This window comes from Cryptomeria japonica, chromosome 10, assembly GCF_030272615.1.
Source record: "Cryptomeria japonica chromosome 10, Sugi_1.0, whole genome shotgun sequence".
NCBI classification, from domain to species: Eukaryota; Viridiplantae; Streptophyta; class Pinopsida; order Cupressales; family Cupressaceae; genus Cryptomeria; species Cryptomeria japonica.
In genome coordinates, this window is record NC_081414.1 from 281,422,458 (window position 1) to 281,448,990 (window position 26,533).

General features: G+C 36.9%; 1 protein-coding gene across 3 annotated transcripts in view; it reads right to left on the reverse strand.

The window, feature by feature from the left end:
- LOC131075861 (MADS-box transcription factor 23) overlaps nt 1-26,533 on the reverse strand; it is a 165,863-nt gene that overhangs the window by 82,361 nt on the left and 56,969 nt on the right. For all 3 annotated transcript variants that reach the window (XM_058012796.2, XM_058012788.2, XM_058012781.2), the window contains exon 3: nt 7,613-7,685. In XM_058012796.2, coding sequence (XP_057868779.2) covers nt 7,613-7,685 — 73 coding nt within the window. The remainder of the gene's footprint in view (nt 1-7,612; nt 7,686-26,533) is intronic.

Here is a 26,533-nt window from a genome sequence, read left to right on the forward strand (position 1 = left end):
TCCAAAAAATAACAACCAAGAGATGTGGATCAGCAGGAAGGTCAGCCACACGCCAAAGAACATTGGACAAGAACCAAGATAGATCCACACGACAAGAATCGCACCAGTAATGAAGGAAAACCAACCGGTAAGCACAAGAACTGTCCCGGGAACCCAGAAACAGCCAACCGGAAGCGATAACTGACCGGAGAACAATCCAAATGAACTAGAAATCTGAAAATAAAACAAATGAAACCGTCAGGAAATTGCCAACAAGATCTGCCACGAAGAACAAGCAACTACCGGTACATACCAGTAAGCACACATAAAACTGCACAAGTAACTAAGCAAAAACAAAACTAAAAGGAAATATTTTTGGTTGAGGCAACTCATGAACATATAAAAGGATTCAGGATGAAGATCTCATGCTCATTTCTAATCCAAACATCTTCTTTATCTGCCAATCTCTGCTCTATCTCTTTCGGTGCATCAACCGTATTCTCTAACCTTTGACTCCCTTTGGTTTTCTTTCTTTGCTTCTGATTTGCACATTCTCCCTATGTACTGCCTTCTTTCTTCTTCAACTCAGGATTTCTTATGCTACAAGACTTCATTTGGTTTGTCACCATGAACTCTCTGTCGACCGGTTCCATCCGTCCATCAGACTCATCTGTCAGATCCTTCTGCCAACTCATGTCACCTTCCAGTATAATCTCTGCAATTGGTTCTATCAAATCTTTCTTCAAACCCTCTGGTATAACCTCTGCAACCAGTTTTGTCAAACCTTCCAATATAACATCTGCTACCAGTTTCCAACAACTTTTCTCAGGACTCAAATTCTTCACCTCCTTCTCTTTCTCCTTCAAAGAAATCAATGTGAACTTTTGCCCATCCTTTTCAATAGTAACTAGGTTTCTTCTACAGCCATAAATAGCTCCCCTATCATACTGCCAAGGTTTTCCCAACAGGACATGACAAACATTTATTGACACAATATCACATAAAACTTCATCTTTGGAAGGCCCGATATTAAAACTCACCCAACATTGCTCCGTTATCTCTACCTTTCGATCATCTTGTAACCAACTTACCTCAAAAGCACAAGGATGCTCAAGCCTCTTCAACCCAAGCTTCTCAACAATCTCCTCGAATACTAAATTATCAGTACTTCCACTATCTACAATGAGCTTGCAACACTTACCACCTGATTTGCATACAATCCGGAAAAGACTCCTCCTCTGAGTAGATCCGCGATCCTTTCTTCTGAACATAAGGGATTCTCCTTGCTCCGGTGCACAATCAGATCCAATACCATCCGGTTCTTCACTTGCCACACAACTTCTTGTCATTCCTTGCTTACATTCATAGGATCTATGTCTGGTTTCTCCACACTTGAAACATTTGCCAAAAAATTCTCTATCGGTACTGCCGCTACCTTTCCTTGGTGTCTTTTGTTTCGATTCTTTACCCCACTTCGGTTTTGACTCCTCTTCTTCAATCGGTTTCTTCATACTATCATTCATCTTGAATTTCTCCTTTCCCTTATTCGGTTGTCTTCTTCTCAATTTCTCCTCAGCCTTCAGAGCATACTGGTAAGCTTCTTCAACTGTTAAAACCTTCAACATACTCATCTCATCTTGAATGTTAAAAGCAAGCCCATTGATGTACCTCACCACCTCTTCTCTATCCATCTCTCTATGTCCAGATCTGATTACCACCTTGTAGAATTTCTCAGTTTATTCCTTTACAGTTATGTTTCTCTGTTTCAGGCTCTGTAACTTCTTGAATTACTCCAGCTCATAGTCTCCCGGTATGAACTTGGCCTTCAACATTGCAACCATTTGTCTCCATTGGGTGATCTTCAATTCACCATTCTCCACTCTATCTTTCTGCAACTCTTTCCACCGCAAGGCAACATGCCCTTTCAACTTGGTCTGTGCCAGCCGACCAACTAGGTCATGTTTGACAAAAATATATTTTTAAATTGAAATACTTAAATTCACTTGTGTTAATAAGTTGGTCGAATGTATAACACAACTTTATACTTTTACCCATGTACACATTCTACACATGTTAAGCTTTGCATTTTTTAACGTGTGTTTTGCATTTGTAATCTCTATAAATACAAGTGTTTAATTAGAGTTGTATGAAAGACTATTTTATAAGTATTATGGTGCAATCAAGGTAGGGAGATCAAATGAGGGACATCCTCGCCTTGCATCTCATAACATAAAACTCCATACAAGATACTGGCAACCGGTAACAGATCACAAGATATAACTAGTGGGCAACCCTAACCGGTAGAAGCAACACATAATATAACTGGTAACAAATAAATCCATCATTACAACCATTCAAAGATTTACATAAGCCTTCAACGGCTACACATGTTGGACCGCAACCCATGATTACAAAACAATCCATGCAACACAAATCTCAGATCCGCAGATATTCTGATCAATAAATAGATCTTCGATAATAGTCGACACTGTTCTACACTAATCCGAACTTCAGTCCCCACAGACAAGAATCTCTCCGGAAACTACATCTTCGCTCGATTTCTCCTTTCTCCGATCTCTGTCCTTTGTTTTCTGTGTCCTCAAATGAATCTCTAAACTTTCCCTTTATACCATCCGCAAACATTAACAACTCAATCAAGTCGGCCAAAGACCAACCGGTTCATGATGAAACGTGCAAACGATAACATGTCGGCCCAAATCACAACTTCCAAAGCATAAAACATCACGCAGTCCTCCGGGAACATCAGACAAGGCCTAAAACAACATCGCTCAACGATCCGCAAGTTACGCAGATCACTCGCACCCCAATTCCATACACAATAAAACCAACCGGTAAGAGCACACCAATACCTGGCCAATACTAGAATCAGTGTCTCACCAAGATCAAATCCAAGGTGTCGGTTTGAACTACTCCGGTGCTCTTGGATCAGACTCTCAGGGTTAATTGAAATGTGAGTCCCATCACTTGATCTGATTCGGCGATTAGTCAGTAGGTACTTGCAACTACCTCAAGGGTTCGGCGGTCTGTTCAATTCTCCACCCACTAACTGCCTCAAACTCAAGCTCTAGGTTCGACGGTCTACTTGCAAGCCTTGCACTGCCTCACGTTCGACGATCTAAACAAGTCTACAAGCTGCCTCAACTTTCTTTCCAACCAATCGGTACATAACCAGGTCTTCCTCGATCAACGGGTTCACAAACCAGCTCTGATACCACTTAGTGCAGTCAAGGTAGGGAGATCCAATGAAGGACATCCCCGCCTTGCAACTCATAACACAAAACTCCATACAAGATACCGGCATAACATAAAACACTATGCAAGATACTGGAAATCAGTAACAGATCACAAGATATAACTGGTAAATAACCCTAATCGATAGAAGCAACACACAATATAACCGGTAACAAATAAATCCATCATTACAACCATTCAAAATTTTACATAAGCCTTCAACGGCTACACATGTTGGACCGCAGCCCAGGATTATAAAACAATCCATGCAACACAAATCTCAGATCAACAGATCTTCTGCCCGACAAATAGATCTCCAATAACAATCGACACTGATCTGCACTGATCCGGACTTCAGCCCCCCAGACCAGAATCTCTCCAGAAACTACATCTTCGCTCGATTTCTCCCTTCTCCGATCTCTGTCCTCGGTTTTCCGTGTCCTCAAATGAATCTCTAAACTTTCCCTTTATACCATCTGCAAGCATTAACAAGTCGACCAAAGACCAACCGGTTCATGATGAAACGTGCAAACATTAACACGTCGACCCAAATCACCAAGAACAGCTTTCAAAGTATAAAACATCACGTAGTCCTGAGGGAACATCGGACAAGGCCTAAAACAACATCGCTCAACGATCCCCAAGTTACAGAGATCACCCACACCCTGATTCCATACACAGTAAAACCAACAGGTAAGAGCACAACAATACCAAGCCAATACCACAATCAATGTCTCATCGGGATCAAATCCAAGGTGTCGGTTTGAAATACTGCAGTGCTCCTGCATCATATTATTATGTTGTCAAATTTATCCCAAAATACAACACTAATGTACTCTTGGAATAAACTTTCTCTACAAGTGTATGCAACCAAATAGTTTACAATTATACATTCAGAAAGCTTTTAGAGTGGGGTTTTTCTTCTGAAAGGGTTTTCCCCACGTACACCTTGTGTTGTGAGCATTTCATCTATGTAATATTAATATATCCTATAATGTGCATCTTTATAAATTATTAAAAGGATTAAAAAATGTGACACTTATTTTTGTGACAAGAAGACAAAGAAACGAAACAAAGTAAACATGAAGACCAATAACACACCCATGGTCCCCAACAAAAGTAATTTAAAGTCAAGAAAATTCAAGAAAGTCAAAATATATTACACAAGCTCTCACGAAAATAGAGCCACCAACGACTAATGGGAGAAGTTTTGGCATTGAAATAAAATCTTGGCTGGTTTATGCATAGAGCTATTTCAATCTTTAGAAGAGAACTAGCACTAAGAAGGCTCGACTTGCTATAGATGATCTTATTGAGGAAATAGCACTATGATTGATCATCAAGAGATTACGTTAGTTATCAATAGTGACACTATAGCCTATGATTTCTTCAAAAAGTAGTTCCAAATATACTAAAAGATCATTGTTTGGATAAATAAATTCTCACTCTTTGAAGCAACAAGGCATGTTAGTGGAAAACAATCTCGAAGTTCGAGTATGCTAAAATTTGTGGGTTATATTCATAATGAGATAAGTAAGGTAAACTAATATATATGAGTAGTATATCTCCAAATTGAAAGAGAGGTGCACACTCTAGAGCTTGCAACACTATTTTATGAAATGTGCAACCAACCTAGGAGGAAGTAACTTGAAAATCCTATTTTTAAAGAAAAAAAGGAAGGCTAAAGTCATCTCAGGGGTACAAATGAGATTATTGCAAAGAAACAAACTAATTCTAGGTTTCGTTCATGCCAATTTGGACATAGGAGATACTAAGAGTTTGAATAAAAGGGTCCCAAATAATTCAAACTCAATAGAGAAGGTGACAGAATTAATGCACCAATTGTATTTTGTAAGTTTTGTGAATAATAACCGAGCAAGGGTGTAACATTTAGGGGTCATCAGAAAGGAGCGTTTAACCAAATAAGTGAATTCATGTAGCCATGGAGTGACACTCAACCAAACATCTTAGTGCAGTAATATTGAGGTTCCCAATGTGATAGAATTGACTCTATAATTGTTATATTTGATCATTCGAAAGGAGTAGCTGGTCAAATCATCAAATTCATGTAGCTATAGAAGGAAGCTTGGCTAAACATTAAACCACTTTATTTCCCTCTCTTATATTAAAAAATATAAATTAAATAATTTTTTGCTCACCAAATTAAGAATTGGCAAAATAGAGTATAATTTAAGAAACGTCCTCATCAAAATTCTAGAGGAACCTTGATGAATCAGCTACAAAGAAGCATGATATTTGAGGTAAATTTTCATATTAGGTCAATTTTATAGTAGATAACAATGTATTCTTATATAATTTCTCTCAATTCAACAATGATTATAAGATGTTGAAATGAGGTAAGTTCCAAAAATAAGAATTAAATAATGTTAAATATTAGAGATTAGAGTCCAAATTTTTATATGTAAAAGCACAATGTGTCTATCCTGAAGAACGAAATTTCTAATTCAAGGTGATTTTACTTAGGGATTAAGAGAATCTATCAAATATCAGCACATTAAATACTTCTAACAAACCTAAAAATAGCAGAATCTAGAGAATAAAATGTTGAATATCCTAGACAACTAAGAGGAGGGAGGGGGAAATCAGTTGTCAATTGAAATCTTTTACTTATTCCACAGAAACAAATCCGGTAAACTAATACTTAATTACTCAACCATAAACTGATATAAGCATGAGAGAGCACACACATGAAACAACAGATTTTATATGGAAAACCCAAAAAGGGAAAAACCACAGGGAATGCTAATTCACAAGTATAAAACACCTGTTAGGGTGACACCGATTAAGGTGATTTTTACAAAGGATGGCTCACTGTCAAAATGCTCACTCTAGGTGGGCTCACTGCCCAACTAAAACCACAAGAAAAGGGCTCACTGCCCAAAAGAACAAAAAAGAAGTAATCCACCATTATAGGACAACTACCACTACCCTACAATGCCGGAATAAACCTTTGACTCACTACCTCTGGTACCAAACAACAACAGCACACTACCACACTACTCAACCACAACTTCACATAACCTTGCACAAATTTGCACCAACAAGAAACTGATTTTCTTTTTCGATCCACTAGCTTCTATATATTTCTCATTACAATAATCTTTTATTTATACTAATCTCTTGAATAAGAAGTCTCCCAAGTCGGCCAAGGAATTTACCAGAATACAATTCGAAATAGGTCTATACTAAACATTCCCGCGGTCCAAAGGAATGAGAAGTGGACCACACCAAAATGCACTTCATTGACCAAAACAACACATTATCCATACGCTACAAACACTGGAGCAAAAATAGAACATTCAAGGTCGACTGGACCTGAAATGAACATATCTGCAATGACGATTCCGAAGCACATCATCACATCCCAAATCAAAATAACAAAAATAAAGACGAAAACAACATAACTCCAAAATATTATCATCAGAACCAGAAATGCAGAGCATTGCAAACACTATCGAACACCAACATCACTAAATAATAAATACAATTTCGGAGCACTTGACTTCTACAACACTAAGTCATAAGAATGACAACCCAAAGCAACATCCAACATCATACCAAAAATTCACGACTACAACTGCAACATATCAAAAATGTGGAACACAAACCAATCACTCAAACACATAATCAGTATGTTGAGATAAATAACAACCATGTTGACACACTATCAACTTCACATTTTAGAAATATATTAAAGTAATATTACTAAGAGCTATAGCTTTCGCATCAATAATACTCAACATCATCTTTGTTAGAAATCAAGCAAGAAAATAATTAGTTAGAACTATTACTAAGCATAAAACATATACTTTTAAACAAACTCCATTGAAAAAGAAACTAAATTCAATAAAGGAAATCTTGGGTCCTTAAGCTCCATATTGATGAGAAATGACCTTTTACTTGGAGGCGTCATGTTAACCAGGTTAACAAGCAAGTGAAGCTCAAAATAATTAGATTTCAATCTAATTAATTTGAAGTTCGTTTTTGTACTTAATGGCATAACCAACTTTTCAAATGTTGATCATTCAAAAAAAAATTGTAGGAAAGACATCTATCTTAAAGTTTTAGTTGCATAATCCAATGTCCTAGTATTTTCCTTAGAATTTATAACCATAAATAAATGAGAAAAAAATTAAGTGTATTCATTCAAATTACTTATACTTGAAAGAATATGATATATCCATGTACTAAATTTTCATCTTTTTATTTTTAATGAATGAAAGTTTTTTAAAACACATTCTATAAATATGTTAGCAACATTTTGTAAAAATAATTTAATAAACAAAAATAAGAAAAAAATAAGCATTCACTATCAAAATAGATGATTTTTATATACGTAAAACTGGTAATTGAAATGTACCTCTGTATTTAATTGTTCATTATTTAAATATCCAGTGAAGCTTTCAGAATACTTCTTCAAGATCATCTTCATGCTTCAAAAAAAAAACATTCAAATTAATATAAAATTTCTTCAAATATGTATTTGAGAACAATGTTATTCTAAATAAATAAAACTCTAGGATCTCTATCATTATTAAGAATTTAAAAAAGTTAAAAATAAAATAAATAGTTCACAGTGAAAACTGTGAAATTATTTTCTAAGCTTTTAATAAAATCAATAAACGTCAAAAGTTTAACCATTAAATACTCTCATTAACCTTATAATATATTTTCATTATGTGAAATAAAATTTATAAAATATTTGAGAGATTACAACATAATTTTATAAATATAAAATAATATGAAAACCTCACTTATAAATTTATGCGCTAGTCTTTAAATTCTACTTATTGTCATTAACTATAATATATGAACTTAAAAAACTAATATTTCAGCTAAAATAATAAGACTCAAAAAAATAGAGAGTCGAAGCAATGGCAGGTTTTAGGCGAGTGCGAATATCCTAACTTGGACAAACAGAATCTTCTTAGGTCCAAGGAGAGCTGTTGCGACAATGTGAGGAACGTCAGGATGGTAGTTGGAGCAAAGCCAAATGAGGATCTCTCAAGTTCAGAACCAGACTATTATGAATTCATGGAGAAAAATGGTGCTAACCAAGTGCAAAGGAGAGATAATGAACACTAGAACCCTCACAACAATTGGGGTCCCAAACACTCAAGAGAACAAATCGACAGAAACCAACCTGGGCACAAATTTTCATCTTCCACCTAGAGCTAATATTGGGAAAAAATGGCCCCAATGCTTTGATAATCCCTCCTACTAGGAAAAAAATTAGAGAATAGCGGATAAGGATGTTTTGGGCAAAACAATAACACGAATGCTAATTTCTCTCGAAATTGGTGGACAAAGGAACCCTCAAACAAGCAGTGGCGAAATGGGAGCTGAACAAGCAAATTGTGAAAAGGCAATCTCTGAAAGGAAGCCAAAGTGCGGAATAACGCTTCCAAATGCTAAATCTAATAGGAGGGGTGATGCAGAAATTTTTTACAAACTCTTAAACTATTGCAGATTTGATACAGATATAAAAACAGATTTAACAAATAAAACCACAACACCAAATATACGTGGGAAAACCCTATCGAAAAAAACCCTCACTCCAAACCCAAACTCAATTGTATTATCAACAACAACAACAATTACAATACAATGTACAGAGCCAATGCTTTCCAAGAGTAGCTACAACAGAGATTTCAAGAACAATTTCAGCAACATAACACCTTAGAAATAATCAACATGTCTCTTCCAAAATAACTAAGGCATCAACATATAAATAGAGCTCATCACAAAGAGGTATGTGCCCATGGTTTCTAAAACCATCTTCAATGCCCAAGAGGTAAGTTTTGTCACAGGCAACACCTTGCTAATCCAATGACACATTGCAAATATAAATTCTCAAGCAACAACACCTATCTCTTCAATAATGGTCATCTTGCAAATTGTAATGTAAGTACAACATAGAAGTTACCATCACCAAATAGGTGCCTTCCTTACCTCACGCCACTTGTTGAAAGTGAACTCAAACCATAAATGCAAACTGTCGAAAAATAACTCTCCATGACTCTTCCACTGAACAAGAAACCATCTAAGTTGTCAGTTCCAGTTCGGGCTTGGACTTGGGTTCGAGTTCGAGATTCAGAATCACGGGTTAAACAAATTTTTTTCTGGGGTTTGGGTTCATTAATACAAAAACCTATAAAAATTAAAAATATATACATATATGCAGCAATAATTAAATTCAAACTACACCACTACGCTAATAGTCAAATAACATTATATTATATGAGAGTGGGAGTGAAACCCTCAATATTCATTCAATAAATTAATATTGAGGGTTTCACTCCCACTCTCATATAATATAATTCTCTTTTATGAAAGTGAAAAAATGTTAAAAAATTGTCTAAACAGTTATAACTACCACCAGTAATGTACCTATGAAACTAGGTCAAAGTGTAAATTTAGACGAAATATCAAATAACTTCAGAACGTTCATATCACACTCTCTAAATCTCTTGCAAAGGTGATCCATAAATCTGTTAGTGAACTTAAAATTTTAGTCTAATATAACACAAATATTACCTATTATATCCATGCAAGATTTTATGAAACTATGGCGTGATGAGCAAAAATTCTTCAACAAATTTAATTGTTCTCAAAGCACTCATTGGCCCATATTTTTGTATTAGAGCAACTACTACAAATACACAAATCATAATTTGAAATTCATGTACTAACTCTCTGTGCCCTTTTTAGATCATATTTTGATTGTGAAGCTGGACATGGATCAATGTAAGAAAATTCATGTACCCACAATTATAAAATCGACCAGGTTTGATGCTATAGAAAATTAGAAAACACGCCATTGAAAAAGAAAATTACAGATTAATAAAGACTCCAATAATTTGGGTACTCTGATTCCTTGAATTTATTACCCTTATACTCTCTTAAAATTTTATCCTATAATTCGTAAAGAGTATTTTAAGTCATCAAATTAGGATAAGGGGGTAGAAATATGCCTTTTTGCATTGAAAACAATTTTAAAAAGAAAAAAAAAATCCCACCAAATTCCTGACGGTTTCTGTGAAAAAGGGCAAAATTATGCTCAGGTTCTTCTGGGTTCGGCAGGGACGAACCCATGGGGCTTCGGCAGGACCTTATCTGGACCCTGGAAGAAACGACCTAGGACCAAGACCCGGGGGGTCCAGGTAAGGAACCAATAACTTAGGAAACCATCACAGGCATAATAGAAATTTGTCAGTCTCAACATAGGAACCTATGACAGTAGTTCCCTAAACTTTAGGACTTTCAAAGTGGGTAAAAAATAAAATAAATAATTAAATTAGCAATGTTTGGACTCTAAGATTGAGAAACCTTAATCCCAACAACCCCTACTCTAATTTTATGAAACATAAAGATAAGTCTTGTGATTTTGGCACACCCCTTGAAAAATATGTTTCAATTTTTTGAAACAATAATCAAGTGGAAAATTTAGTAGCAAGATTCAAAAAGGAAGAGCTTTTTATTAAATGGGATATAAGTTGCTCAGCTATTAGGAAAATGAGAAATTGGTGTGACAAAAACAAGGGAACCAACATTAAACTATGAGCCATACCAAACAGTTTATCCCTTGTAGAATTCTCATCCCAAATGGACAAATGGAGAATATTGAATCATGGACCTCACATGGTGGATCGAATTGGTATTTTCATTAAAGAATGGATACCAAACTTTGATCCACGGAAACAGAAAATTCAGGCCAGTCCAATATGGATTTGTCTCTACAACTTGAATATAAAATATTGGGCGGAGGAAATCTTAAAGGAAATTGGAGGGATTTTAGGGCCATTTATTCGAGTTGACAGGAAACTAGAAGTTAGGTTCTTTGGAACATATACAACGATATGCCTCTATCTAATGCCATTCGCCCCGCTTTCCCAAAAAAAATGAACTACACACAAGGTAGGGTATATAGAGACAAAAAGTAGAAAGGGAGGACAAGTTAACATTATGCCGTAAATGGAAGTCAAAAGGGCATGGGCAGCTGGATTGCTTGATCATAGTGGCTGCCAATAAGGTAGAAACATATGAACAAGTAGGCAGTTAGAATCAAGACAGAAAGAGACACAAACTCTCGGCAGGAGAGCCTTCCAATAGAAATGAACAAGTCTAGAATGAGGTAGTCAAAATGAAGAACACGACAGAATACGTGACAAATGCAAGGGAGTACGATCAGGGGTTGAGCCAGAGGTGTTTGGGGGAGGAGGCAGCAAAATAATAGGAAGGTAGCTCATCCGAAAAGATGTCCTGGAGCAAGAGTCCAATGATGCCAATCACAACATCAATATTGGGGAAAATGAGGAGATAGAAGAAGCATCTAGAACTAAGGAGAAAGAGGTTGTAATTGATCTAACAAAGGGGGGGAGGATAATGGAGCAAACAAGATGATTCTGGTACAACGCTCTGGAAGAGGAAGAGGAAGTGTCAGAAAAGGAAGACAGAGACACAACACCCATTGATACCCAACAAGAAGACTTGAGTTTGGGGATGGAGGAAGAGGCAAACTTCGAGTCTGACTCAAAGGAGAAAGGTGGCTATGAGGAAGAAGAAGGGGAAATCTTTGAGGAGAGAAGCACTGATTAGTCCCAATCTAAACTGAAGAGACCAAATATAAAGTGAAAGAAAAAGGGGACCAAAATCCAACAAAGCAAAATTCGAATTGGTAGCCAATGCCAAGCGACAAAGAAAACTAAGATCAGGGAAGTTGATCCTCCTTCCTAGAGGCAATGAAGGTCCTAAAATGGAATGTTAGGGGCATTAATGCCACTAACAAGTTGCACATAGTCAAGTGCTGAATTGACCAAGCTAGAGTTGACTTAGTATTGTTGTAGGAAACCAAACGGAGTAGTGATGAGAGTATAAAGAGACTGAATAGTTGGAGACAATAGAATGGTCATTTTGTGGGTTCAATGCGTGCTTTCGGGGAGTTGAGGGTGATTTGGAAACTTCTTATTCCTGAAGGCTTCAAGATGAAGGAAAATCAAAATTGGTTGATAATTAAATGCGAATTTCTACAAAAGAATGAGAACATTTTTGTCATCAATGCGTATGGGCTAATCTCCACCATCGGCAAGTGTGATCTCTAGCAACAACTATCAAACAAACTAAGAACTATTATTGGAGAGAAAGGAATAATAGGGGGAGATTTCAATGCCACACTGAAAAACACAGAGAAGTGGGGTGTCTATCTAACCTCTCTCGAATTCAACTTGGCCTCCAGGCCTTTGTTGATCAGAACCTTCTTAGAGACATCCAACCAAAAAATGACACATTCACTTGGACTAACATGAGGAAAGGATTCAAAAACATAGTAGAAAGGTTGGACCGCTTCTTTCTATTTGGAGATTGGGAATATCAACCAAATATGCTTAAGGTCAGCATCTTGCCTTTTACCAAATCTAATCATTTGACAGTCTAGTTAGTCATAAGGCCCGAAGATTCCCCAACTGGAAACCCCTTCAAATTCGAGAATATGTGACTCAAAGATGTAGGTTGAAAGACTTAATTGTAGGTTGGAAAAATGAACTAAGAATGGGAAGCTATTCGCGATTGTTCCAACAAAGAGGCTAAGCTGTGTCAAGAGAAAATTAAAACTCTACAATAGAGAGCACTTTGAAAACATCTTTGAGGAGAAGGACAAAGTTCAAAAGGAATTGGCTGCCCTTAATGACACATTCATCGATAAAGGTATGAGTACAAATGACTACGAGATAGATAAAGCTTTCAAACAAGAATCTTTAGAGCTATTGGATAGAGAAGAATGTTTCTAGAGACTAAAATCAAGAGAAATTTGGTTGAAAGAACAGGATAGGAATATAAAACTCTTCTACAAAACCTCAATTAACAACAAAAATAAGAAAAAAATTGTGGAAATTAAAAAGGAAGATGGTACCTTGACTCAATCCATGGAAGAAGTAAATAAGGAGGCAGTTAACTTTTTTGAAACACTTTTGAATAAAGAATCCCAAGATCATAGAGAAGAATGAGAAAACATATTGGGCTTCATCTTCAATTTGATAAGTAAGAAACAAAACATAGAACTATTTAAATAAGTAACCAAGGAGGTCCAAAAAGCCACCTTTCAACTCAACCCTAACAAAACTCTTGGCCTGGACAACTTCTCGAACAAATTCTTCTAGCACTTCTAGGATATAGTAGGAGAGGATTATATTGAGCTGAAAAAGAGTCGGGGAAGAAGACAACAATACTAGAGGCTTTGGATCATACATTCCTTGCACTAATCCCCAAAAAGGACGCCCAATCAATGGGTGGGTTTCGACCCATTGCACTTTGCAAAACTATCTACACAATTATCACAAAGATTATAGAAAATAGATTGAAGGACGTTCTCAAGGACATCATCTTAGAAGAACAGAGTGCCTTCTCCCTCAAAAGATTGATTGTGGAAGGCTTAAAAGAGGCACATGAAGCAATACACTTGACAAGAAAAATAAGAATAGCTAGCATGATCATCAAACTCAACATACTAAAGGCCTATGATCTGGTTGATAGGTAGCGCCTTTTGAGCATCTCGGAGAAATTTGGTTTCAATCACAAATAGATTGAATAGGTCAAGAGTTATATATCCACCCCAAAGTTCTTGATCCTTATGCATGGGGCCTCCTAGGGTTTCTATGCCTCCTCAAGGAGCCTAAAACAAGGAGACCCCCTATCATCTTCCCTATTCATTATAATGGTGGAGGCCCTTGGTAGAAGTATTGATCATCTCAAAGCTACTAGGTGGGTCGAAGGGTATGTAAGTCACTCCAGGCCTAGAGGCATTGACAAACTAGTAATTTCCAAATAACACGATATTTTCTGGTGCAGCCTGTTGGACAAATGCTAGAGTTATACGTTCCTTTCTAGATAATTATCGTAAGGCTTTAGGTGAAAGTGTCAGTTAGAGAAAATTTGAGGTATTTTTGTCAACACTCTACCCAATCTATAGAGAGATATAGCCAAAATTCTTGGCTTGAGAGTGACCACTTTTCCGAGGAGATTTCTACGAATGCCACTCTTTGTAACGATCAACAAGAAATGCTATTGGGAGAGTTTAATTAACAGCTACAAGAATAAAATAGAAACCTACAAAGGCAAAAGGCTATATACATACATACATATTTGAATTACTTTTACCTTTTGGGTTCATGGGTTGGGTTCGTCCATATATATATATCCAAAAAATTTAAAAAAAATTTAAAAATACAAAAAAAAAAAAAAAAAATTTAGAAGTCACTTTGATGTGACTTAACCCAGCTGGTCGCCTGGGTTCGCGTGGGTTCAACCAGGGTTCACCCCAAGGGCCCTGGGTTCCCTAGGGGTTCGTGGCCTAGTCGTTGGGGTTCACCCTTGGGTTTGGCCAAGGTTTACCCCAAGGCCCCTAGGGTGAACCCTGGCGGAACTAGGCATCGACCCAATACAAACTACGACCCATGCAAAGTCGGTTCATGTTAGGGACCTCATACAAGAGAACTCGACAACTTCTTTTTTTTTTTTTTTGTGTGTAGTAGAAAAAATATGTTGGAAGCATCTGTTGATGTGTTGTTGTGGTTTTCATTGCTGTCAAACTTGTTATTCGAGAGTGGAATTGGTCCAAAATATCTGCGGTGCAAGGATATCTTGTTGTGTTAGTGTTGCAGGTTTTCCTTGGTTATTCTAGAAGTGCTCGGGTTCAAAAAGTGTTGTTGATGTTGTTTCTTAAGGTTATCTTCTTTGGATATAGTTTTGGTACCATGATTATGATCGTACTATGGTCCACAAATATCTTTGTATTCTCCGGGTGTTGTAGCAGTGTTCGTTGCTAGTTGTGATAGTCTATGGTTGACCTATTCTTAAGTCTAGATATGAGTTGTGGGAGATTGTTTGATGTGTTATGGGTCTCACCGTAGCATGTGGCGATCCGGATTTGAGTTGCTTGCACTAGAGAATATGTTGACCGTTAATTACTTATATGAATGTGTAGCGTGTGGATATGCTATTGGTTATGTTCTGGTTATTGCAGATCGATGAATTGATCTTTGGGAGATGTCTTTTGGTCCCCTCTTTCTCTTGGAGTAGATCAGCATGTGTATTTTTGGTTCGGAAGGTATATTTTGGTTCACGTCGACTTGGTTCAAGCTTTGATGAACTATCTTGTATATCAGGAATGTGTATGATTGAGTGTGTGTATGAGAAAGAGTGAAGTGTAAGAGAGAAGAGCGTAGATGTGAATATAATCAGTGAGGTTTAGTAAAGGGCAAAGAAGAAGAGTTGAGTTCGAATGTCGTGCTGAGATTGTTGCAGAGATACGAGACAGGGTGTTGATAGTTGAAGTCTGAGTTGCGTTTGTTCTTATATTGGTTGATTGATGCAGAGTTCAAGGGCAGCTTCATGATCAAGAGATCCTTTTTTTTATATCATTTTTGTATCTTGCTCTAAATGTTGTTAGCTTCAAGTTTTGCAAGTCTTGTTTATTATCTTCCACCATGACCAGTTAGCCTTGGTTTGCAAGTACAAACAAGTAGCTCTTTTCTTTGTAACCAGATATACATAGTGGATATATTTTTGTAGGCAAATGCTCACCATGGTTTTTCCCTGTTTGGGTTTTACACGTAGAAAATCTTGGTGTTCATTTGTTGGATGTGTGTTGATGTTTAATTGTTTCTATGTTGCATTAATTTTTGTTTTGGACTGATTCACCTGCCCCTCATCTAGAGCTTCCTTGGATTCAACAATCGGTAGCAGAGCAAGCTTCCTCTTGAGTAAGCTTAACCGCTTGAGGGAGATCCGGTATGGTGCAAGACACGTATCACAAAGTTCCGATCTTTGATGTTACAAGCTTTCTGTACTGTAAGGAGAGAATGGGGTCACATTTGGAGACATTGCAAAATAGAATTTGCGAATTCATTCAAACCAGATAATCACCTCTGCAGGGTGATGCTCAAGACTCTGGATGAGATAAAGTTGAAGGAGACTAATACAAAGGCTAGAACTATAATTTTCAATTATATAAGTGATTTAGTGTTTGGAAGGGTAAAAGGATCGAAGGAAGCAAAAGTTGTATGGGACAATTTGTTTGGCATATGAAAGAGATCTGAAGACAAAGCAGGCTAGACTGATGAATCTAAAGTAGAAGTATGAGTGCCTGAGACTGCTGGAAGATGAAAGTGTTGAGAACTAAATTCATAGAGTGAAGTCCTAATCTTGCTAACGGCATTAGAAATGTTGGTGGACATTTGGAGGAATGTGATGTTGTTAATAAGATCTTGTTAACTTTGCCTAAATCTTACAAGCCACAAAGATGTGTTATTCAAGAGACCAACAATTTAAGTATACCATTGCTCGTCTTATTAGTACTTTAATAGCTTGTGAGATTTTAAAAATGGAGGAAGAGAAAAGAGAAAAGAAAGAAGTTGCATTTAACGTTTAGAGACATGATGATCGAGAATGCAGTGGAGATCTAGATGAAGCTAAAGCAAAGTTTGTGAGAAGATTGCAACGAGGCATTAGAAAATACAAAGGTAAGTTACCTCTAAAAAATTTCTTGTGGTAGAATTGGATATTATGCTTCTAATTGCACTTACAAAGAAAACTATAAGAGACCAGATGATGATTAAAAGAAAAACAAATTTAAAAGACACAACTTTAATAAAAGAGAGAATAAGCGCTTATGTTTTATTGAGAAGCATACATTTGAAAATGAAGTTGATGATGATTAGAATGAAGAATCATTGTTTCTAGCAATTGAAGATAAGGAGGAGGCTTTGAAGAAGCCGAAAGAAGAGAGAACAGTTAAGACTACATTGCATGCTAACATAGAACCGAGTACATAGATTATAGACTCTGAATGTTCAAATCATATGACCAGTGATAAAGACAAGTTTAATAATCTCAAGAAGTATGCTGGAGGACCAATGAAGTCTATTAGAGCAGATGGTGCAGCTATAAGAGGTATTGGAAGTGTTTCTATTGATGGTAAGCATAAAACTGATGTTGTTTACTGTGTTGAAGGGTTAAAACATTGTTTGTTAAATGTTAGTTAGATGTGTAGAAAAAGATATTAAGTGTTGTTTAGTACTATCGGATGTGTGATCGGAAAAGGGAAGATCGGTAAAAGGGTTGTAGAAGAAGTTAGAACAGATGGAAATGTATACTATATCAAGGAGAGAAAAGGAAAAACAGTTTTCTAACACAGAGTAATGAATGTTGGTTGTGGCACAAAAGAATGGGACTTGTCAATTTTGATAATTTGATCAGAATTTGCAGATCTGAAGCAGTTAGAGATTTACTTAGACTTGTTAAGCCTACTGATACTGTATGCAAAGAATGTATATTGGGAAAGCAAAAAAAGATAAGATTCGAAAATAAGCAGTATTCTAGTTTGAAACCACAGGAGCTAATTCATACAAATTTGGGTGGACCTTCAAGAACAAGAGGTTTGAACGATGAAAGGTATTTCATATTATTTGTTGATGATTTCTCTAGAATGAATTGGGTTAAATTTTGTAGTGTCATAAACTTGAGACCCTAGCAATTTTTGATGGCATTAGGGTCCTCACGCATGCGAGATTGAATCCTCTAACTTGATCGAAGACCGGAGACTGCTCAACCCTCAGGAATTTGCTTCTCCCTTGGCCTTTGCACCACCCTGTCTACATTCTACCCTGGAGAAAGGGGTGGGACAGGGGCGTGGCGCCCCTATCCCTCCTAGGACAGGGGTGTGGCGCCCCTGTCCCTGCCCTATTTTGGGGCAAGACCTTTCCTAAGCAGGCATTGTAGGTTGTGCAACCAGTGGGAAAACTTCCCCGATGTCGGCTTGTGACGAAAATCAATTTCTTAACCCTAATTGACAAGTATTTAAGTTGCATTTGTCCTCTCATTTGCATAAGTTGGATGACTGGGAAGTTTACATGAGATCAAGCATTCAAGAGCATTCAAGCATTCTTTTCCAACATTGAGCATTCTCAAGTCTCCCTTCAAGCCTAGGTGTTGCATTCAAGTCAAGGATTCAACCATTGAAGAGGAGATTGATTCCAACATTCAATTCCACACAAACATTTCTATCAACATTGCTATCAACGTTGCTATCACAACCTCCCTTGAGGTGATTTACATTTCAGTCTTTCATTTACATCTACTTGCAAGTACTTTCTTTCATTACTTGGTTAATTCCAAAACTAGGGTTTGACCTAAAGGCAAACCCCCAATCCCAACCCATTTTCCTCTCTTTTCTATGTAGGTTGCAGGTGCGTAGTTGTACTTTCAAATTCGGGCTGCATTTGCAGAGGCAAAAAAACTCTTTTTGTTTCGCGGATTTTTCGGAGCACCGTGTACATTCCTGCAACGATCCAAGCAACTTTTCCTGAAATTGGCAGGACGGCTTCATCTCGACATAGTACTGCCAGATCCAAGTGCACAGCTTCATCCCATATTCGGATTTCAAGTTATAACCAATTCTTTGTCACTTTTGCACTACATAATTCAATCAATTCCTTTCCATTTCAAATAGGAAGAGGGTATTAGCTTATCATTCCCATTTCACTCCTAATTCTATCTTCTTCTTTGAAGGTTGAATCTAGTGAATTATCCTCTCCTTTTCCAATGTAATGAGGTGAAAAGTAGTTGAAGGGAAATCCGTAGTGAAACTCTCATCTCTCCTTGGAGGGAAAGGGTAGTTTTCCTCTTGACCTCTCATTCACACATTTTTCACCCACCAATACACATTGGTCCCATTACATTTTGGTGAACCCGACATCTTGCATGCATTCCTTTGAACAAAATTGCATATTTTTCATTTGCAAGTTTCAAATTTCTGCAAGCTTAGTGGTTAAATCATTAAAAACCCTAGTTTTTAACATTAAAATTGAACTTGTGATTTGTAAAAATTGTTTGTGGTTATCTTAGATCTGAAAATTGTTTTGTTTATCAAATTCAATTTCCTCATTGTCTTGTTCAATTTGCAAATCAAATTTACAAAATTAAGAGATTACTTGTTAAAACCCTAATTTTCAAAAATCATCTTGAACTTGTGCAAAAATTGGATTTCCATTTAATTTTTAGATTTATGACTGTTCTCAGACTTTTTTTCATTCCCACAATTCAAATTTTCAATTTCCCTCCTTTTTTCCCAAAATTCAAATTTCAAAATTAAATGGTTGAAGTCATAAAACCCTAATTTTCAAATTTAATTGGATTTTGTGCAAATTTCAAATCAATTTCATTGAAATTCAGATTTCTAAACATTTTCCAAGGAGTCGCTATCCATTAGGTTTGACCTTTTTCAAATTTACAATTCTATTCTTCTTTTTCTTCAAAACCCTAATAGGGTCCTATTTTTACATTTGAACCTTAATTTCGCCCATCTAGAAATCCTAAAATTTCCCAATTTTAGGGGGTTAGCTTTGAAATCATCATAATATTCATTACTGAAAATTTCGAAAAAAGTTGGTCAGACAATATGCGTTCCCGCCACGGTCCTAGGCCTTTTTCCCAAAATTTTGAGAGATTGTTATGATTGTATTTAATAGCTTAAATCAAGAAAATTGGCTGATTTTGTCAATTTTTTATCCCTCTAGAATCGGAAATACCTCCAAAATTCAACATTTCAAATTTCAAGAAAATTTTTTAAGTTAAGAGGTTAATTATGGTCTGCCCTTATTTTAAAAATTCTGATTTTAAAATTAAGTGGTATTCCCTTGGCCCTAATTTTAAAATTCGAATATCCTTTCATTTTTGGAAATTATGTCATCCTCTTCCCCCAACAAAATTCAAATTGTTTAATCAATATTTTCTTAAATTTTGCATTAATCAATTTTGTAAGCTTTGTTCCAAAGTTAAAAATTCAAATTTTCCCTCTAGTGCATGAGTTTTTCCACTATTAATCCTACCTATCCTATCCCCGTTAGACGAAGCATTAGAATTAAGGCCTCCAAAGGTTTAATTACCGAGGAGATGGGACCTAATTTGGGTGACTTCTTTAATGAGGATCATGCTAATTCTTCCCATCTTAATCATGTGCCTATTCACCCCATTGATGAATCCCATGATGAAGAAGTTTTAACTAGGGTCTCTATAGATCAACTATCACATTGGACAATCAATTTTATAACTTTCAACAATGGATGTCCCAAGAATACCTTAATAGTGAAGCTCTTCCATTAATTGAAGGACTTAAGCGCATGATTCAAAGTGATAAGAATGGAATTGATATTATGTGGCATTGCACATGTTGTTGATTCTAACATCATGCCTATCACGAGTTGTGTTGAAACCTTAGGTTATTCACAACCTTCAACACAAGTCACTCCTTCAATTCCTTTGACTACTCTTATGACTAGTATTCCTACTTTTACCTCCAACATCATGGCTACATCAACTCAAAATGTCCTTCCTACAACCATTGGTCATGGGGGCAATCCCTCTTCTTCATTTAATCCTCCATCTTTACCTATATCTTCCATAAATATTCTTATTATTCGTGAACCAATCAATATGACACAAGGGGGCAATTCCTTCAACAACATTGTTACTCCTTTAATTGCCCTTTTTCCTAACCAATCATCACCTATGCCTACTTATCATAATGTCCCACCACCTTATTCTCAGTCCATGCCTTCTTTCAATAACATCAAACCACCTTCTCAATCAACTATGTCTAATATCAATTCTTCTACCGAAGCGACAATTAACAATCTTGCTCAAACCGTGTCTTCCTTACAACAACAAATTGCTTCTATGAGTCAATCCAAGTTTAGTATGCCCACCTTTGATGTTGTGAGCCCACTCTATTGATATTGTTAAAGTCGTGCCACCTAAACATGTTGAGAACCCTCAATTAGAACTCTATAATGAAAAAGGTGATCGTCTTATGCACGTCAAAACATTTCCAACCTTGTGCACCGTTTTTGCCTACGATAAAAAATTGCTTGCAAAATTGTTTACAAGAACACTAACAGATAAGGCTTTACAATGGTATTGATCTTTGCCTTCTTATTCTATTACTTCCTTTCAACAACTGGCAAATGCTTTCATCCAACAATTTCAAAACAACATTGGTCCTAAAATCACTTTGACTGATTTAATGCATTGTAAACAAGGTGTTAAAGAAAAAGTGACTGATTTCATTGGTAGATATAAGTATTTGTGTGCTCAAATTTCTTTTCATGTACCTGATAATGATATTCAAAGAATTTTCATTTCTAATTTACAAAAAGATATCAGAGAAAAGCTTCTTTTGTCTGAGTTTACTTCCTTTCCGCAGTTGTGTGCAACACTCCACAATTATCAACTAGTTGTCGGTCAAATGGAGCAATCCACTCCTATGGCTCTAAGTGATAAGGGGAGAGTGTTCAACAACCGCTTGCGAAGTTCGAACCAACAAAAAGTTTCATCAAGTTCAAAGATACAATAAACAACCACAATGTAAATGCTACAACAAGTGTGCCTTCTATTTCTAATTTTTTTCAAAGAGACAGACAATTTACTTCTTTGAATGAATCTTTACATAGTATTATGTCTCAGTTGTTGCAAAGAAATGTTATCAAACTTCCTCCTATAAACCCTGTTGATCCTTCTAAACTTGCATCCCCTTATTTTGATAACAATTCATTTTGTCAATTTCATCGCCAGCCTCGTCATGATACTGAGAAATGTTTCGCATTGAAGAATAAGATTCAAGACTTGATTGATAATAATACTATATCTGTGGCAGGTGTGAATGATAAAAGGAATAAATCAGTAGCTCCTCCTAATCAAAATCTTAAGACTTTCACTGATCCCTTGCCTTCTCATACCTTAATGTTATTCAGATTGTGCCTAATTCTTTGTCTTCTGAAGAATTCACCTTTGCGCCTAAGGATCCTTGTATTACATTTGACCCTAGCAAAACCATTAGAGCAACCGATGGCCCTTTATACATAGTTGTGAAGGTTAAGCATATCCCTTGCTGTGGTGCCCTTATTGATCCCTCTTGCATGGTTAATGTCATAATTGAAGAGTATATTTTCACTTTACGATTGCATAAACCAATATATGATGCTTCTAATGTGGTTGTGAAGTTATTTGATGGATTCTCTTGTCCTACCATTGGCTCTATCACCCTTCCTATTGAAGTTCATATTAAATCCATGAATGTTGACTTTGTTATCATACCCTCTTCTGAGCAATTCCATGTGAAGTTGGGCTATCCTTGGCTATTTTCCATGAAGGCTATTGCTTCTCCAATGCACAAGTGTCTAAAATTTTCTCACCATGAAAAAATCATAACTGTGAACCATAGCTTATTTTGTCCATCTGAAAGAAGCCCAAGTGTTCCTATTGATTTATTTTGGCCTAAACAATTTCAATCTCTTCCATCAAGGAGCGATGTTCTTTTTCAATCCTATCAAAAATGGAAGAAAGATATGATCTTATCCTTATGTCAACCTAGATCCCCAACACTTGACATTCCTTTTTTTCTTCAAGATGAGTTTCTACCCCTCACGCATAGAACTAATCTCCCTCCTAAGGAAGAGCGTCAACCTATTTCTATGGATGTGACCATACCTTCTCCTAAGAAGAACAACAATATTCCTCCTAAGGTTAGACCTATACCTCCTCCTCATGATGGACCTGGTCTTCTTCCTACACCTACCATTCCTCCTTTCTATGGTGTAGTTCCACCTCCTTCCTCTTATCAAGAGAAGAGGCTTAGTTCTCCTCTTGTTCAACCTAAAAGACCTCAACCTAAACCTTCAACTATCAAGGAGAGAAATATTCCTACTTTTTCAAGTGTTCCTCCTCCTTCTCAGCCTTCCACTAAGACTCGTCAGAATCATTGTGCGAGAGAACGCTGACGCAGACGCCGTGTTCGAGCTCGTGAAGCTATCCCTCAAAATACTCAATCTCCTCAGACTCCAACAGTTGACATGATTCCCTTTTCTCCTAAGCAAGATGTTCAACCTACATCTCCAAATCATAAGTTGCTCAAAACATGTAATGGTTTGACTCCTATTCATGTTCTTGCTCCACTTTCTCTAAACTTTGATGAAGAAATGGGTGAAAATGTTATTCATGATGGCAATAAAACTCCTAATGCGTCTGATAGTGAGTATGAATATTTGATGTGGACAAGCATTTACCAACTGAATTTTCATAAACCGTAATCTTAGCTCCTAGAATCGAACAAAGTGACTTACAACATCAGCATAGTCCTTGTTTCGATCTTGTGATAGCTCCATTTGATGTGCTCAATGTCGCTCCTCTGGTGTGTTTCTCGCCTTCCCCAAATAGTGATCAGCAGGATCGGGAGGCGGACATCGTGCTAAATTAGCAATATTAGCACTGTAGATCTTCTCTCTCTCCTTTCTTGCTGTTTTGTGACCATTCTTCTATGTATATCCCTGTTCTTCTATTGTTCCCTAAATGTCTACTTGGGAATGATGCAAAGCATTGAGATCTTTTCTTGGTCTCTTTCATGTTGACTCAAAAGACATCCTCTCTTCCCTTTCTTCTAAGGTAGTGTCCTCCTTTGGGGAATGAGGATTATTACATGCACATATACATACATGATATACATGAGTTATCATACAACATACTAACCCCAAGGAAAGTGAAACTACCTCGTACCTCGTGTTTTGTGTTCATTATCCTTGGGTTTATTCCTCGATTTGGAGCTAAATCCTTGCGACAACATTCTTCCTCTCTTCTCTCTCTCCTGGGTGTATCCTACCTTAAAGCAATCGGACCCGATAAGGCGCATGCAATCGCTTTACCATGGGGGCATACACTCCACTCATATTTTACTTCTTGATACATAGAATTACTTAGTGAACTTTGTTTTGCTTTGCAATCTTTAGTATCCTTGCTTTCATGACTCATAGTGAGGAGAACTTTGTTACTTGCAGTCATGGTTCTCCCCCTCTCGATCTTCCATTTTACTTTGTCAATCGAAGTAGTAAGATCCTAAGTCCACTGGGGGCTTGGCGCATCTTGCCCCCTGTTTTGACCTTTTTCACAAATCGCCCCATTCCAAATGGGGACCCTCTATTTTCCTGCTTTCTAGGGTTTTTGTTAGTGTCTATGGCCTTCCGCTTCAGTTTTGTCAAGCCTTGCTCAGTTTTGAACGGTTCGAGTCTTAGAGATTGAAAGTTAGTTGTTGCAAGCCGAGTGAGAACAGAGTCCGGATACCGTCAAAGTGCCTAGAAAGGCCAAAGGAGGAAGATCACAATTGATTTGGACGAATTTGAACAACTTTCTATTTTTAGAAAGTTTGCTTTTTTGCTTTTTCCTATTTTTTAGGAAGTTTTGTTTTTGGAATTTTTAGCAATCCCCGGTATGGCTATTTTTAGAAAGTTTTCCCTATTTTTTAGGGATGCCTGCTTTTGGCTTTTTCGGAATGGAGACCTAGGGTTTGCATTGATACCATTGACCTGCTTCGATCGCGATCAAGAATTTCCAAGTTTTGACCTAAAAAGATAGGTTTCTACATTTTAGGGGTCATGATGCTTCAGATGGTTTGTCTGAGTATGGATTTCAAATTTCAATTTAATCTTGTTAAAATTGATAAAATTATGAAATTTTGAAATTTTCCAAATATATTTCTAAGTCTGGCTAAACAAGGATGTTGAGTGTTATAGCAGGTGATGAAAACTCTGCCCTCCAAGCAAGGTCAAGTTGAGAAGGCATAAAAGTCTACCATGCTGGTGGAGATGTCATAAAAGTCCGCCTTGGAGGTAGAATAAAACTCCGCCCTATGGAAAGATGCTCAAAATCCGCCCATGATGAAGTGAAGAAAGTTTGTCTTCCTTCTTCAGTCCAAAGTCCGCCTTAGAGGGAGCATAAAACTCTGCCATGTTTGAAGAGGAAGCACATAAGTCCACCCTCCTTTGTGTCTTTCTAAACTCCGCCTTGATGGTCAAGCTTTCAAACTCCGCCATGAGGTGCTTCCAAACTCCGCCCTGCCTTGAGGTGTCTCCAAACTCTGCCTTGGAGGGAGCACAAAAGTCTACCATGCTCGATGAGGTAGACTAAAACTCCGCCTTGGTTGAGGTGTCTCCAAAGTCCGCCTTGGAGGGAGCACAAAAGTCCGCCATGCTTGAAGTGGCCAACCTTCCAAAGTCTGCCTTGAAGAGGTGTCTTCAAAGTCCGCCTTGAAGAGGTCAGCCAAAAGTCTGCCCCCCATAAAGTTGTAAAGTGGTCTCAAATGTCCTCCCTGGGAGTGGTTTCCAAAGTCCGCCATGGAGAGAGTCCAAAACTCCGCCCAAGCATCAAGTTGGAAGATGAAAAATCCACCCAAGCATCAACTTGAAGTCTCAAAACGCTGCCCTACTCTTGGAAGTCAAACAAAGTCAACAACAAGTTCAAAATTGAGCTAAAATGTGAGTGGTGTCATCAAATCTTCATAGAATTAGAATTGCAAACTAATTTAGAAAGTTGGAAAAAGAGATATTCCAAGATCAATGAGCTGGGAAATCAAAATGGAAACTTGAGTTTGAACCATGAATCAAAATTAGAAAGAGGATATTTGCAGATTGAGACAATCTTTAGACTAAGTTCCAAATTAGAAACCTTTTGGAAGATGCCAATCTATAGGGGCCTAGTTCGAATATGAAGTGGGAAAACAATTTAGAAACTTGCACAAGAGTAAGATTTTCAAACTCAAAGAGATGACAGCACAATTCGAAATAGAATGGGAAACTTTCTTAAGGTTGAAGTCGAATTTAGAAGGCATGAATTAAATATTTGCGTGTTTGTAATTGTGAAAACCAACTTCATTACAAATACATTCTTGATTTTTTCATTCTCACACCAAGAAGCTCGAACTTTCTGAGCAAGCTAAGGAAAATACTGAGAAGTATTTTGCAGATTGAAGGTCATTGGGAAGAAAATTTTGGTTTTGCAAGGATATCTCTTGCAGTTTGGGCGTGCTTCTTGAGGAATTCTGATTTATTAGCTTCATTCTTGACAAGTATCCGTAGATATTTGGAGTGGAACTAGCTGGTAGGAGGCAGATTCGTGAAATTTTCTAAGTTTTCTTAAGATTCCTTCTATCTCCTAGCCTTATTCTCATTCATTCGAAGGTGAAGTTGGTTTTAATATGCAGATTTATTGCATTTTAATGAGTTTTCCAGATTTGTTGGAAGTAATTTTTGTGGACTTATTCAAATTTGTAGTGAGAAATATCATTTTGTTGACTAAATGGAAGGGGAATTTTGAAGTTATAAAACTTGGCTTTTTGGATTGCGATAATAAATGTCCTTAGGTTGGAGAGTTTCCATGTGAAAATTCCCTTCTCATGGCGAAGTATGAA